General features: G+C 42.1%; 2 protein-coding genes across 2 annotated transcripts in view; one reads left to right on the forward strand and one right to left on the reverse strand.

Annotated features, from left to right (window-relative positions):
• Positions 1-14,419, forward strand: part of LOC109884162 (band 4.1-like protein 3) — a 43,879-nt gene extending 29,460 nt beyond the window's left edge. The window contains exons 3-6 of the mRNA XM_020476157.2: positions 2,887-3,024; positions 5,392-5,496; positions 12,139-12,181; positions 14,280-14,419. Coding sequence (XP_020331746.2) covers positions 2,887-3,024; positions 5,392-5,496; positions 12,139-12,181; positions 14,280-14,419 — 426 coding nt within the window. The remainder of the gene's footprint in view (positions 1-2,886; positions 3,025-5,391; positions 5,497-12,138; positions 12,182-14,279) is intronic.
• Positions 14,420-14,943: 524 nt separating this feature from the next.
• The window catches only part of LOC109880607 (receptor-type tyrosine-protein phosphatase mu-like), a 432,469-nt gene continuing 432,443 nt past the window's right edge, over positions 14,944-14,969 (reverse strand). Inside the window, 1 exon segment of the mRNA XM_031810129.1 lies at positions 14,944-14,947. Within this exon segment, the coding sequence (XP_031665989.1) occupies positions 14,944-14,947 (4 nt within the window).

A 14,969-nucleotide genomic window follows, 5' to 3' on the forward strand; every position in this document is an offset into this window, starting at 1 on the left:
AGAGGGGGAGACAGAGAGGGAGGAGGAGACCAGAGAGGAGGAGAGACAGAGAGGAGGAGAGACAGAGAGGAGGAGAGACGAGAGAGGAGAGACAGAGAGGGAGAGAGAGAGACAGAGAGGGGAGAGACAGAGAGGGGGGAGAGACAGAGAGGGGGAGACAGAGAGGAGAGAGACAGAGGAGGAGAGGACAGAGAGGAGGAGAGACCGAGAGGGAGAGAGAGAGAGATAGAGAGAGAGAGAGGGAGAGAGACAGAGAGGGGGGAGAGACAGAGAGGAGAAGAGACAGAGAGGAGAAGAGACAGAGAGGAGGAGAGACAGAGAGGAGGAGAGACAGAGAGGAGGAGAGACAGAGAGGGGGAGTACACAGAGTTGTACGAGACCTTCAGTTTCTTTACAACTTCTCGCATGGAATAGCCTTCATTTCTCAGAACAAGAATAGACTGACGAGTTTCAGAAGGTTTCTGGCCATTTTGAGTCTGTAATCAAACCCACAAATTCTGATGCTCCAGATACTCAACTAGTCTAAAGAAGGACAGTTTTATTGCTTCTTTAATCAGAACAACAGTTTTCAGCTGTACAATTTGATTTTTATTTGACACACACACACACACACACACACACACACACTCACAGACGTACCGACACACACACACTCACTTTGGTTCTGGCACAGTCATGTCTGTAAGTCACTCAAATGACCTTTGTCATCTGTAGGTCACATTTCTATTGAGCTGAGGAAGGATGGAGGAAGGATGGAGGAAGGATGGAAGAAGGATGGAGGAAGGATGGAGGAAGGATGGAAGAAGGATGGAAGAAGGATGGAGGAAGGATGGAAGAAGGATGGAAGAAGGAGTTAAATGTTTTTTTTTAACATTGAGATTCCCTCACAGCATTTCAAAAGTGAGGAAAGCCAAAAATGTCTTGCAGGCCAAAGTACCTTCTTTTTTTAGTCTCACAAAGCCACCCAGAAGTCAAAATACTTTGTTGTCAGTGAGGTGGAACATTGGATTTTCTTCTGGGGACAAAATGGCGGAACAGCTTTAGCAGTACAACATGCCTGGCCTTTGAGCGCCAACGATGATAAATAAGCATAACACAAACTCATACATTTTCTAAATCAACCTCTTCACCCTCCTTATCATTCAGTTAGGCCTAGTTTAAATTAAATTGTGAAGTAAGGTGCAACAATTATCACCCATTCATTCATGTGTCATTCATTCAGTGAGGAGAGAGAGACGCATTAGAGCCTGGCTGGGTACCATGGTCCTACAACACATTGTCTTGGAGCCTGGCTGGTTACCAACGTCCTAAAACACATTGTCTTGGAGCCTGGCTGGGTACCAACGTCCTACAGCACATTGTCTTGGAGCCTGGCTGGGTACCAACATCCTACAACACATTGTCTTGGAGCCTGGCTGGGTACCAACGTCCTACAACACATTGTCTTGGAGCCTGGCTGGTTACCAACGTCCTAAAACACATTGTCTTGGAGCCTGGCTGGGTACCAACGTCCTACAGCACATTGTCTTGGAGCCTGGCTGGGTACCAACATCCTACAACACATTGTCTTGGAGCCTGGCTGGGTACCAACGTCCTACAACACATTGTCTTGGAGCCTGGCTGGGTACCAACGTCCTAAAACACATTGTCTTGGAGCCTGGCTGGGTACCAACGTCCTACAGCACATTGTCTTGGAGCCTGGCTGGGTACCAACGTCCTACAACACATTGTCTTGGAGCCTGGCTGGGTACCAACGTCCTACAACACATTGTCTTGGAGCCTGGCTGGGTACCAACGTCCTACAACACATTGTCTTGGAGCCTGGCTGGGTACCAACGTCCTACAACACATTGTCTTGGAGCCTGGCTGGGTACCAACGTCCTACAACACATTGTCTTGGAGCCTGGCTGGGTACCAACGTCCTACAACACATTGTCTTGGGGCCTGTCTGGGTACCAACGTCCTACAGCACATTGTCTTGGGGCCTGTCTGGGTACCAACGTCCTACAACACATTGTCTTGGAGCCTGGCTGGGTACCAACGTCCTACAACACATTGTCTTGGAGCCTGGCTGGGTACCAACGTCCTACAACACATTGTCTTGGAGCCTGGCTGGGTACCAACGTCCTACAACACATTGTCTTGGAGCCTGGCTGGGTACCAACGTCCTACAACACATTGTCTTGGGGCCTGTCTGGGTACCAACGTCCTACAACACATTGTCTTGGGGCCTGTCTGGGTACCAATGTCCTACAGCACATTGTCTTGGAGCCTGGCTGGGTACCAACGTCCTACAACACATTGTCTTGGAGCCTGGCTGGGTACCAACGTCCTACAACACATTGTCTTGGAGCCTGGCTGGGTACCAACGTCCTACAACACATTGTCTTGGAGCCTGGCTGGGTACCAACGTCCTACAACACATTGTCTTGGAGCCTGGCTGGGTACCAACGTCCTACAACACATTGTCTTGGAGCCTGGCTGGGTACCAACGTCCTACAACACATTGTCTTGGAGCCTGGCTGGGTACCAACGTCCTACAACACATTGTCTTGGGGCCTTTTTTAATTTACAGAAATCAAACGTCAGTGGCCGTTGGCCTATGTCGGTTCTAGTGTTAAACCTCTCTCTGTGACTCTAGACTCACTGGGATGTAATCGCTTCTCTGTGTAGTCATGACGACGGGACCAATCTTAACTGTATGACGAGTAGCGATGCGATAACCATTGAAGAGAAATCTGTTTGACACCCCTGCCATATTTTATAATCATCTTCTATCATAGAAACACTGTTATTCTGTTTCCCTTCCGTCATGTGACAACAGCACAACGCACTAAACAAACGCTTACAGAGATAAATGTCTCCCTTCTCTTTTCCCCACTGTAGTTTGATGACTTTTCATCTACCAGATCATCGACCAGTCGCCTGTCAATCAAGTCTCCACTGAGGGGAGTCAAGAAGCTGAAGAACATGCAGTGTAAAATCACCCTGCTAGATGGCTCCGACTACACCACGACGGTGGACGTGAGTATTTGTACCTTGTCAGCTCGGGGATTTGAACTTGTAACCTTCCGATTACTAGTCCAATGCTCTAACCACTACGCTACCCTGCCCCAGAGAGAGAGAGAGAGACGAGGGAGAGGAAGAGGGAGGAGAGGAAGGAGGGAGAGAGAGAGAGAGAGACGAGGGAGAGGAAGAGGGAGGAGAGGAAGGAGGGAGAGAGAGAGAGCATTGCTTTGGCAATGTTAACACATTTAACACATGTTTCTATTAGAGGGATTTTATTATCAACCAATTCAATTAAAACAGAGGCTCAAAATCAAGAGTACTGATCATAATACAATGTGCATTGGTTTATATCACATTTCGTCTTAGCATTTTGAATGCTGCTCCTCCTTCTCTCCGATACAATGGCAATATAGTTCACAAGCCTTCTCACATTGTCTGCCACCTGTTAAACACTACTACACTACTACAAGCCCAAGGTCTCTCCCCTCCCTGGGTCGAGACAGGATGTCCTGTAAGGAACACAGAATTCCAGCCAGTCTGACGATAGCTCCATTCAGTATTGTGATTATAATAAGATTCATTCATCCATACATAGTAGTATTCTGTTGAGTCATAGTTCTGATTTAAATGTTTAGTCATTATTCATAAAAATCCCTTAACAGTTTCCCATGCCAATAAAGCCCCTTGAATTGAATTGAGAGAGAGAGAGTTCAATTCTATAACCACCTAAAGGAAGTGATTCCCAAATCTTACATAACAAAGACATCACCTACAGAGATATGAACCTGGAGAAGAGTCCCCTAAGCAAGCTGGTCCTGGGGCATAACAGACAGACAGGCAGAAAGACAGACAGACAGACAGACTTTCTGGTTAGAGGCTGGGTAAAGCTAGTAGCCAGACAGACAGACAGACAGACAGACAGACAGACAGACAGACAGACAGACAGACAGACAGACAGACAGACAGACAGACAGACAGACAGACAGACGACAGACAGACAGACAGACAGACAGACAGACAGACAGACACACTAGCTGGTTAGAGGCTGGGTAAAGCTAGTAGACAGACAGACAGACAGACAGACAGACAGACAGACAGACAGACAGACAGACAGACAGACAGACAGACAGACTAGCTGGTTAGAGGCTGGGTAAAGCTAGTAGCCAGACAGACAGACAGACAGACAGACAGACAGACAGACAGACAGACAGACAGACAGACAGACAGACAGACAGACAGACAGACAGACAGACAGACAGACAGACAGACAGACAGACAGACAGACAGACAGACAGACAGACAGACAGACAGACAGACAGACAGACAGACAGACAGACAGACAGACAGACAGACAGACAGACAGACAGACAGACAGACAGACAGACAGACAGACAGACAGACAGACAGACAGACAGACAGACAGACAGACAGACAGACTAGCTGGTTAGAGGCTGGGTAAAGCTAGCTGCCAGACAGACAGACAGACTAGCTGGTTAGCAGCTGGGTAAAGCTAGTTGCCAGACAGACAGACAGACAGACAGACAGACAGACAGACAGACAGACAGACAGACAGACAGACAGACAGACAGACAGACAGACAGACGGACAGATTAGCTGGTTGGATGAGAGACCTTTTCTCTCTCTCACTGACGTTGTGTTAAGGCTGAACTCTACTCCCTGTAGGGAACAGACAGACAGACAGACAGAGAGACAGACAGATCTTTAAGGCTGAACTCCCTGTAGGGAACAGATATGTGTTCACTGTGATCTTCCTTCAAGTCTGATAGAAGAATCATCACTTTGAAGCTCAACCTTTTAAAAACGAACATGCCGTTGTTTTGGCCGTATACTTAGTGACTTATTTAGGAGAGTTTGTGCAGGGCTTGGTGAGGTTTAATGGGCTTTGTTTTTATCTACAGGGCCACCACACAGCTTAGTGGACGTTGTCTTTTAACATTGCTTGTTGTTGTTCTCCTAGCCACCGTGTTTCTACACCTGCATTGCTTGTTGTTGTTTTCCTAGCCACCCTGCTGCTACACCTTCATTGCTTGCTGTTGTTCTCCCAGCCACCGTGCTGCTACACTGCATTGCTTGCTGTTGTTCTCCCAGCCACCGTGCTGCTACACCTGCATTGCTTGCTGTTGTTCTCCCAGCCACCGTGCTGCTACACCTGCATTGCTTGCTGTTGTTCTCCCAGCCACCGTGCTGCTACACCTGCATTGCTTGCTGTTGTTCTCCCAGCCACCGTGCTTCTACACCTGCATTGCTTGCTGTTTGGGGTTTTAGGCTGCGTTTCTGTACAGCACTTTGTGACATCGGCTGATGTAAAGAAGGGCTATATAAATACATTTGATTGATCGATTGATCTGTGTGTGTCACCAGAAACAAGCCAGAGGCCAGCTGCTGTTTGCCAAGGTGTGTGACCATCTGAACCTGCTGGAGACGGACTACTTCGGCATGACGTACCGTGACGTGGAGAACCAGAAGGTGGAGTACAGAAGGTTCTAGAACAGGGGTGTCAAACTCATTTACCCCACGGGCCACATTGGGTCTTCACCGAGGTCTGGAGGGCTGCTGCACTTCATCTTGAGGATATTTCCTCGCTGTACAAATTTCTATCCATCGCTTTTAGAATTGACATGCTCCCTGACGGTCCAGCTTTTAGAATTGGCATGCTCCCTGACGGTCCAGCTTTTAGAATTGACATGCTCCCTGATGGTCCAGCTTTTAGAATTGACATGCTCCCTGACGGTCCAGCTTTTAGAATTGACATGCTCCCTGACGGTCCAGCTTTTGTTTTTCGATGACTGTCTGTCTGACTGTTATCAAGAGACTATAGATGACTGTTATCTAGAGACTATAGATGACTGTTATCAAGAGACTATAGATGACTGTTATCTAGAGACTATAGATGACTTATCTAGAGACTATAGATGACTGTTATCTAGAGACTATAGATGACTGTTATCTAGAGACTATAAATGACTGTTATCTAGATGGACAGAGTGTAGAGACTATAGATGACTGTTATCTAGAGACTATAAATTACTGTTATCTAGATGGACAGAGTGTAGAGACTATAAATTACTGTTATCTAGAGACTATAAATGACTGTTATCTAGATGGACAGAGTGTAGAGACTATAAATTACTGTTATCAAGCTGGACAGAGTGTAGAGACTATAAATGACTGTTATCTAGAGACTATAGATGACTGTTATCTAGCTGGACAGGGTGAAAATACTATAGATGACTGTTAGGACAGAGTGAGGAGACTATAAATGACTTATCAATCTGGACAGAGTGTAGAGACTATAAATTACTGTTATCTAGAGACTATAAATGACTGTTATCTAGATGGACAGAGTGTAGAGACTATAAATTACTGTTATCAAGCTGGACAGAGTGTAGAGACTATAAATGACTGTTATCTAGAGACTATAGATGACTGTTATCTAGCTGGACAGAGTGTAGAGACTATAAATGACTGTTATCTAGAGACTATAGATGACTGTTATCTAGCTGGACAGAGTGTAAAGACTATAAATGACTGTTATCTAGAGACTATAGATGACTGTTATCTAGCTGGACAGGGTGAAAATACTATAGATGACTGTTAGGACAGAGTGAGGAGACTATAAATGACTTATCAATCTGGACAGAGTGAAGAGACTATAAATGACTGTTATCAATCTGGACAGAGTGAGGAGACTATAGATGGCTGTTATCAATCTGGACAGAGTGAGGAGACTATAGATGGCTGTTATCAATCTGGACAGAGTGAAGAGACTATAAATGACTGTTATCTAGATGGACAGAGTGAGGAGACTATAAATGACTTATCAATCTGGACAGAGTGAAGAGACTATAAATGACTGTTATCAATCTGGACAGAGTGAGGAGACTATAGATGGCTGTTATCAATCTGGACAGAGTGAGGAGACTATAGATGGCTGTTATCAATCTGGACAGAGTGAGGAGACTATAGATGGCTGTTATCAATCTGGACAGAGTGAGGAGACTATAAATGACTGTTATCTAGATGGACAGAGTGAGGAGACTATAAATGACTGTTATCTAGATGGACAGAGTGAGGAGACTATAAATGACTGTTATCTAGATGGACAGAGTGAGGAGACTATAAATGACTGTTATCAAGCTGGTCAGAGTGTAGAGACTATAAATGACTGTTATCTAGAGACTATAGATGACTGTTACCTAGAGACTATAAATGACTGTTATCAATCTGGACAGAGTGAGGAGACTATACATGACTGTTATCTAGAGACTATAAATGACTGTTATCAATCTGGACAGAGTGAAGAGACTATAAATGACTGTTATCTAGAGACTATAGATGACTGTTATCTAGAGACTATAGATGACTGTTATCAAGAGACTATAGATGACTGTTATCTAGAGACTATAGATGACTTATCTAGAGACTATAGATGACTGTTATCTAGAGACTATAGATGACTGTTATCTAGAGACTATAAATGACTGTTATCTAGATGGACAGAGTGTAGAGACTATAGATGACTGTTATCTAGAGACTATAAATTACTGTTATCTAGATGGACAGAGTGTAGAGACTATAAATTACTGTTATCTAGAGACTATAAATGACTGTTATCTAGATGGACAGAGTGTAGAGACTATAAATTACTGTTATCAAGCTGGACAGAGTGTAGAGACTATAAATGACTGTTATCTAGAGACTATAGATGACTGTTATCTAGCTGGACAGAGTGTAAAGACTATAAATGACTGTTATCTAGAGACTATAGATGACTGTTATCTAGCTGGACAGGGTGAAAATACTATAGATGACTGTTAGGACAGAGTGAGGAGACTATAAATGACTTATCAATCTGGACAGAGTGTAGAGACTATAAATTACTGTTATCTAGAGACTATAAATGACTGTTATCTAGATGGACAGAGTGTAGAGACTATAAATTACTGTTATCAAGCTGGACAGAGTGTAGAGACTATAAATGACTGTTATCTAGAGACTATAGATGACTGTTATCTAGCTGGACAGAGTGTAGAGACTATAAATGACTGTTATCTAGAGACTATAGATGACTGTTATCTAGCTGGACAGAGTGTAAAGACTATAAATGACTGTTATCTAGAGACTATAGATGACTGTTATCTAGCTGGACAGGGTGAAAATACTATAGATGACTGTTAGGACAGAGTGAGGAGACTATAAATGACTTATCAATCTGGACAGAGTGAAGAGACTATAAATGACTGTTATCAATCTGGACAGAGTGAGGAGACTATAGATGGCTGTTATCAATCTGGACAGAGTGAGGAGACTATAGATGGCTGTTATCAATCTGGACAGAGTGAAGAGACTATAAATGACTGTTATCTAGATGGACAGAGTGAGGAGACTATAAATGACTTATCAATCTGGACAGAGTGAAGAGACTATAAATGACTGTTATCAATCTGGACAGAGTGAGGAGACTATAGATGGCTGTTATCAATCTGGACAGAGTGAGGAGACTATAGATGGCTGTTATCAATCTGGACAGAGTGAGGAGACTATAGATGGCTGTTATCAATCTGGACAGAGTGAGGAGACTATAAATGACTGTTATCTAGATGGACAGAGTGAGGAGACTATAAATGACTGTTATCTAGATGGACAGAGTGAGGAGACTATAAATGACTGTTATCTAGATGGACAGAGTGAGGAGACTATAAATGACTGTTATCAAGCTGGTCAGAGTGTAGAGACTATAAATGACTGTTATCTAGAGACTATAGATGACTGTTATCTAGAGACTATAAATGACTGTTATCAATCTGGACAGAGTGAAGAGACTATAAATGACTGTTATCTAGAGACTATAGATGACTGTTATCTAGAGACTATAAATGACTGTTATCAAGCTGGTCAGAGTGAAGAGACTATAAATGACTGTTATCAATCTGGACAGAGTGAGGAGACTATAGATGGCTGTTATCAATCTGGACAGAGTGAAGAGACTATAAATGACTGTTATCTAGATGGACAGAGTGAAAATACTATAGATGACTGTTAGGACAGAGTGAGGAGACTATAAATGACTGTTATCAATCTGGACAGAGTGAAGAGACTATAAATGACTGTTATCTAGAGACTATAGATGACTGTTACCTAGAGACTATAAATGACTGTTATCAATCTGGACAGAGTGAGGAGACTATACATGACTGTTATCTAGAGACTATAAATGACTGTTATCAATCTGGACAGAGTGAAGAGACTATAAATGACTGTTATCTAGAGACTATAGATGACTGTTATCTAGAGACTATAAATGACTGTTATCAAGCTGGTCAGAGTGAAGAGACTATAAATGACTGTTATCAATCTGGACAGAGTGAGGAGGCTATACATGACTGTTATCAATCTGGACAGAGTGAGGAGACTATAGATGGCTGTTATCAATCTGGACAGAGTGAGGAGACTATAGATGGCTGTTATCAATCTGGACAGAGTGAAGAGACTATAAATGACTGTTATCTAGATGGACAGAGTGAAAATACTATAGATGACTGTTAGGACAGAGTGAGGAGACTATAAATGACTTATCAATCTGGACAGAGTGAAGAGACTATAAATGACTGTTATCAATCTGGACAGAGTGAGGAGACTATAGATGGCTGTTATCAATCTGGACAGAGTGAGGAGACTATAGATGGCTGTTATCAATCTGGACAGAGTGAAGAGACTATAAATGACTGTTATCTAGATGGACAGAGTGAGGAGACTATAAATGACTTATCAATCTGGACAGAGTGAAGAGACTATAAATGACTGTTATCAATCTGGACAGAGTGAGGAGACTATAGATGGCTGTTATCAATCTGGACAGAGTGAGGAGACTATAGATGGCTGTTATCAATCTGGACAGAGTGAGGAGACTATAGATGGCTGTTATCAATCTGGACAGAGTGAGGAGACTATAAATGACTGTTATCTAGATGGACAGAGTGAGGAGACTATAAATGACTGTTATCTAGATGGACAGAGTGAGGAGACTATAAATGACTGTTATCTAGATGGACAGAGTGAGGAGACTATAAATGACTGTTATCAAGCTGGTCAGAGTGTAGAGACTATAAATGACTGTTACCTAGAGACTATAAATGACTGTTATCAATCTGGACAGAGTGAAGAGACTATACATGACTGTTATCTAGAGACTATAAATGACTGTTATCAATCTGGACAGAGTGAAGAGACTAGGAATGACTGTTATCTAGAGACTATAGATGACTGTTATCTAGAGACTATAAATGACTGTTATCAAGCTGGTCAGAGTGAAGAGACTATAAATGACTGTTATCAATCTGGACAGAGTGAGGAGACTATACATGACTGTTATCTAGAGACTATAAATGACTTATCAATCTGGACAGAGTGAAGAGACTATAAATGACTGTTATCAATCTGGACAGAGTGAGGAGACTATAGATGGCTGTTATCAATCTGGACAGAGTGAAGAGACTATAAATGACTGTTATCAATCTGGACAGAGTGAGGAGACTATAGATGACTTATCAATCTGGACAGAGTGAAGAGACAATAAATGACTGTTATCAATCTGGACAGAGTGTAAAGACTATAGATGGCTGTTATCAATCTGGACAGAGTGAAGAGACTATAAATGACTGTTATCAATCTGGACAGAGTGAGGAGACTATAAATGACTTATCAATCTGGACAGAGTGAAGAGACAATAAATGACTGTTATCAATCTGGACAGAGTGTAAAGACTATAGATGGCTGTTATCAATCTGGACAGAGTGAGGAGACTATAAATGACTGTTATCTAGATGGACAGAGTGAGGAGACTATAAATGACTGTTATCAAGCTGGTCAGAGTGTAGAGACTATAAATGACTGTTATCTAGAGACTATAGATGACTGTTATCTAGAGACTATAAATGACTGTTATCAATCTGGACAGAGTGAGGAGACTATACATGACTGTTATCTATAGACTATAAATGACTGTTATCAATCTGGACAGAGTGAAGAGACTATAAATGACTGTTATCTAGAGACTATAGATGACTGTTATCTAGAGACTATAAATGACTCATCAAGCTGGTCAGAGTGAAGAGACTATAAATGACTCATACACCGTTTCCGTTTGGTTTTAGTCATTTCAATGTCGATTGAGATTGTTTTTTTTCCCGGAGAGAAATAGTTAATATTGTTTGTTTTTTACTCAAATCCCCCACATGCTGGGTTGAATGTGAGCCTTGAGTTTGACACATATTCCAGTCAAGTGTCTCTAATTACAGTCCTGGGGGATTCGAATGAATGCTGCATTCATGTGCTAGTCGGAACTAGGAAACTGACATTTCCGACTTTACGGCTAACTCGTCTGAGAAATATGATCCTGCGTTTCTCATTTGGACAGTGTTTAACTTAGGTTCATTTTAACTCGGGAGGTTCCACGTCTACGATAGCACGTGAACGTGGCATAACACAACTGATTCAATTATTCATTGGTCGCGGTGTTTAGACTGGGCCGTGATTAGCTGTGTTAGTGATGGGCCAGAGAGACAGCCTCTCCAGGAACGTAGTTAGAGACCCCTTGATGTGTCTAAACTGGGCCGTGATTAGCTGTTAGCTGTGTTAGCTGTGATTAGCTGTGTTAGCTGTGATTAGCGGTGTTAGCGGTGTTAGCTGTGTTAGCGGTGTTAGCGGTGTTAGCTGTGTTAGCCATGATTAGCTGTGTTAGCTGTGTTATCTTTGTTAGCTGTGTTAGCTGTGTTAGCTTTGTTAGCTGTGTTAGCTGTGTTAGTGATGGGCCAGAGAGACAGCCTCTCCAGGAACGAAGTTAGAGACCCCTTGATGTGTTTAGACTGGGCCGTGATTAGCTGTGTTAGTGATGGGCCAGAGAGACAGCCTCTCCAGGAACGTAGTTAGAGACCCCTTGCTGTGTTTAGACTGGGCCGTGATTAGCTGTGTTAGCTGTGTTAGCGGTGTTAGCTGTGTTAGTGATGGTTCATTGACTTCTATCCAGTGTTAAATAGCACTCTGCAGTCATAGGTTAATGGTCTAATATTAGTAATGAATTGATTACCGGCTAATTGCCTCTTTCTCCAGAACTGGCTGGACCCTAACAAGGACCTGAAGAAGCAGATAAGGAGTGAGTTAAAAACACACTAATTGAATGCTCTCTTCTTGATCAACTGCTAATGTGCCTGTTGATTCATCAACTAGATGTCTATATACTTTTGATTCATTACTGTTGATTCATCGACTAGATGTCTATATACTGTTGATTCATCAACTAGATGTCTATATACTGTTGATTCATTAACTAGATGTCTATATACTGTTAATACATTACTGTTGATTCATCAACTAGATGTCTATATACTGTTGATACATTACTGTTGATTCATCAACTAGATGTCTATATACTGTTGATTCATCAACTAGATGTCTATATACTGTTGATTCATTAACTAGATGTCTATATACTGTTGATTCATCAACTAGACGTCTATATACTGTTGATTCATTAACTAGATGTCTATATACTGTTGATTCATTAACTAGATGTCTATATACTGTTGATTCATCAACTAGATGTCTATATACTGTTGATTCATTACTGTTGATTCATTACCTAGATGTCTATATACTGTTGATTCATTAACTAGATGTCTATATACTGTTGATTCATTAACTAGATGTCTATATACTGTTGATTCATCAACTAGATGTCTATATACTGTTGATTCATTACTGTTGATTCATTAACTAGATGTCTATATACTGTTGATTCATTAACTAGATGTCTATATACTGTTGATTCATTACTGTTGATTCATTAACTAGATGTCTATATACTGTTGATTAATTACTGTTGATTCATTAACTAGATGTCTATATACTGTTGATTCATTAACTAGATGTCTATATACTGTTGATCATTACTGTTGATTCATTAACTAGATGTCTATATACTGTTGATTAATTACTGTTGATTCATTAACTAGATGTCTATATACTGTTGATTCATTGCTGTTGATTCATTAACTAGATGTCTATATACTGTTGATTGTCAACAGCACCATGCCCCTTTTATCAATGTGTGTGTGGGGGGGGGGGGGGTGCGCTCTTGATTCTCCTTTTGACATAACATTTCCTCAATAGTCCAGTTAAATCATCAGGACGATGAAACACTTTGAGGAAACAACTGAAATTAATCATGATTGGTCATTGCCATTTCAATGGTACCGTTTTTCTTGCTAATACCAACACCTTGCAGTAATTGTAGGAGATACACAGGGTCTTTACCTCAACCAACACCTTGTAGGAGATGCTCAGGGTCTTTACCTCAACCCACACCTTGTAGGATATACACAGGGTCTTTACCTCAACCAGCACCTTGTAGGAGATACTCAGGGTCTTTACCTCAACCAGCACCTTGTAGGAGATACACAGGGTCTTTACCTCAACCAACACCTTGTAGGAGATACACAGGGTCTTTACCTCAACCAACACCTTGTAGGAGATGCTCAGGGTCTTTACCTCAACCCACACCTTGTAGGATATACACAGGGTCTTTACCTCAACCAACACCTTGTAGGAGATACTCAGGGTCTTTACCTCAACCAGCACCTTGTAGGAGATACACAGGGTCTTTACCTCAACCAACACCTTGTAGGAGATACACAGGGTCTTTACCTCAACCAACACCTTGTAGGAGATACACAGGGTCTTTACCTCAACCAACACCTTGTAGGAGATGCTCAGGGTCTTTACCTCAACCCACACCTTGTAGGAGATACACAGGGTCTTTACCTCAACCAACACCTTGTAGGAGATACACAGGGTCTTTACCTCAACCAACACCTTGTAGGAGATACACAGGGTCTTTATCTCAACCAACACCTTGTAGGATATACACAGGGTCTTTACCTCAACCAGCACCTTGTAGGAGATACACAGGGTCTTTACCTCAACCAGCACCTTGTAGGAGATACACAGTCTTTACCTCAACCAACACCTTGTAGGAGATTCACAGGGTCTTTACCTCAACCAACACCTTGTAGGAGATACACAGGGTCTTTACCTCAACCAGCACCTTGTAGGAGATACACAGGGTCTTTACCTCAACCAACACCTTGTAGAAGATACACATGGCTTTACCTCTACCTCAGACAAATTAATTTGCTGGATGTTTCTATCATATTCTGATTCTGTTTCTAATGAAAGACCTTGTTGTTCTGCAGGTGGCCCTTGGAACTTTGCCTTCAACGTCAAGTTCTACCCTCCAGACCCTGCCCAGCTCTCTGAGGACATCAGCAGGTCAGCTGGATGGACTGACTCTATGGTCAATACCCCTGGGCACTTTGTGTTTCTTTTACTCTGACAAAACTGAAAAACACATCTCTCTCTGACATGGCTGTAACGGGATTCTTCCTGGGAAGGAGAGGGGGACCAAAATGCAGCTTGGTTATAATTCATGGTTCTTTAATTATGAAACTATACATGAATAGACTAACAAAACAAGAAACGTGAAAACCCGAAACAGTCCCGTGTGGAACAAACACTGACACAGGAGACAACCACCCTCAAAACCTCAACTCAAACCAGGCTACCTAAAGACAATGACTAACACCTGCCTCTGATTGAGAACCATATCAGCCCAAACATAGAAATAGACAAACTAGACATATAACATAGAATGCCCACTCAGATCACACCCTGACCAAACAAAACATAGAAACATACAAAGCAAACTATGATCAGGGTGTGAATGGCAAGTTCATTATTACTTACATTGTCAAAGTATACATACAGTGGGGAGAACAAGTCTTTGATACACTGCCGATTTTGCAGGTTTTCCTACTTACAAAGCATGTAGAGGTCTGTCATTTTTATCATAAGTACACTTCAACTGTGAGAGACGAAATCTAAAA

This window comes from Oncorhynchus kisutch, linkage group LG30, assembly GCF_002021735.2.
Source record: "Oncorhynchus kisutch isolate 150728-3 linkage group LG30, Okis_V2, whole genome shotgun sequence".
Lineage (NCBI taxonomy): Eukaryota > Metazoa > Chordata > Actinopteri > Salmoniformes > Salmonidae > Oncorhynchus > Oncorhynchus kisutch.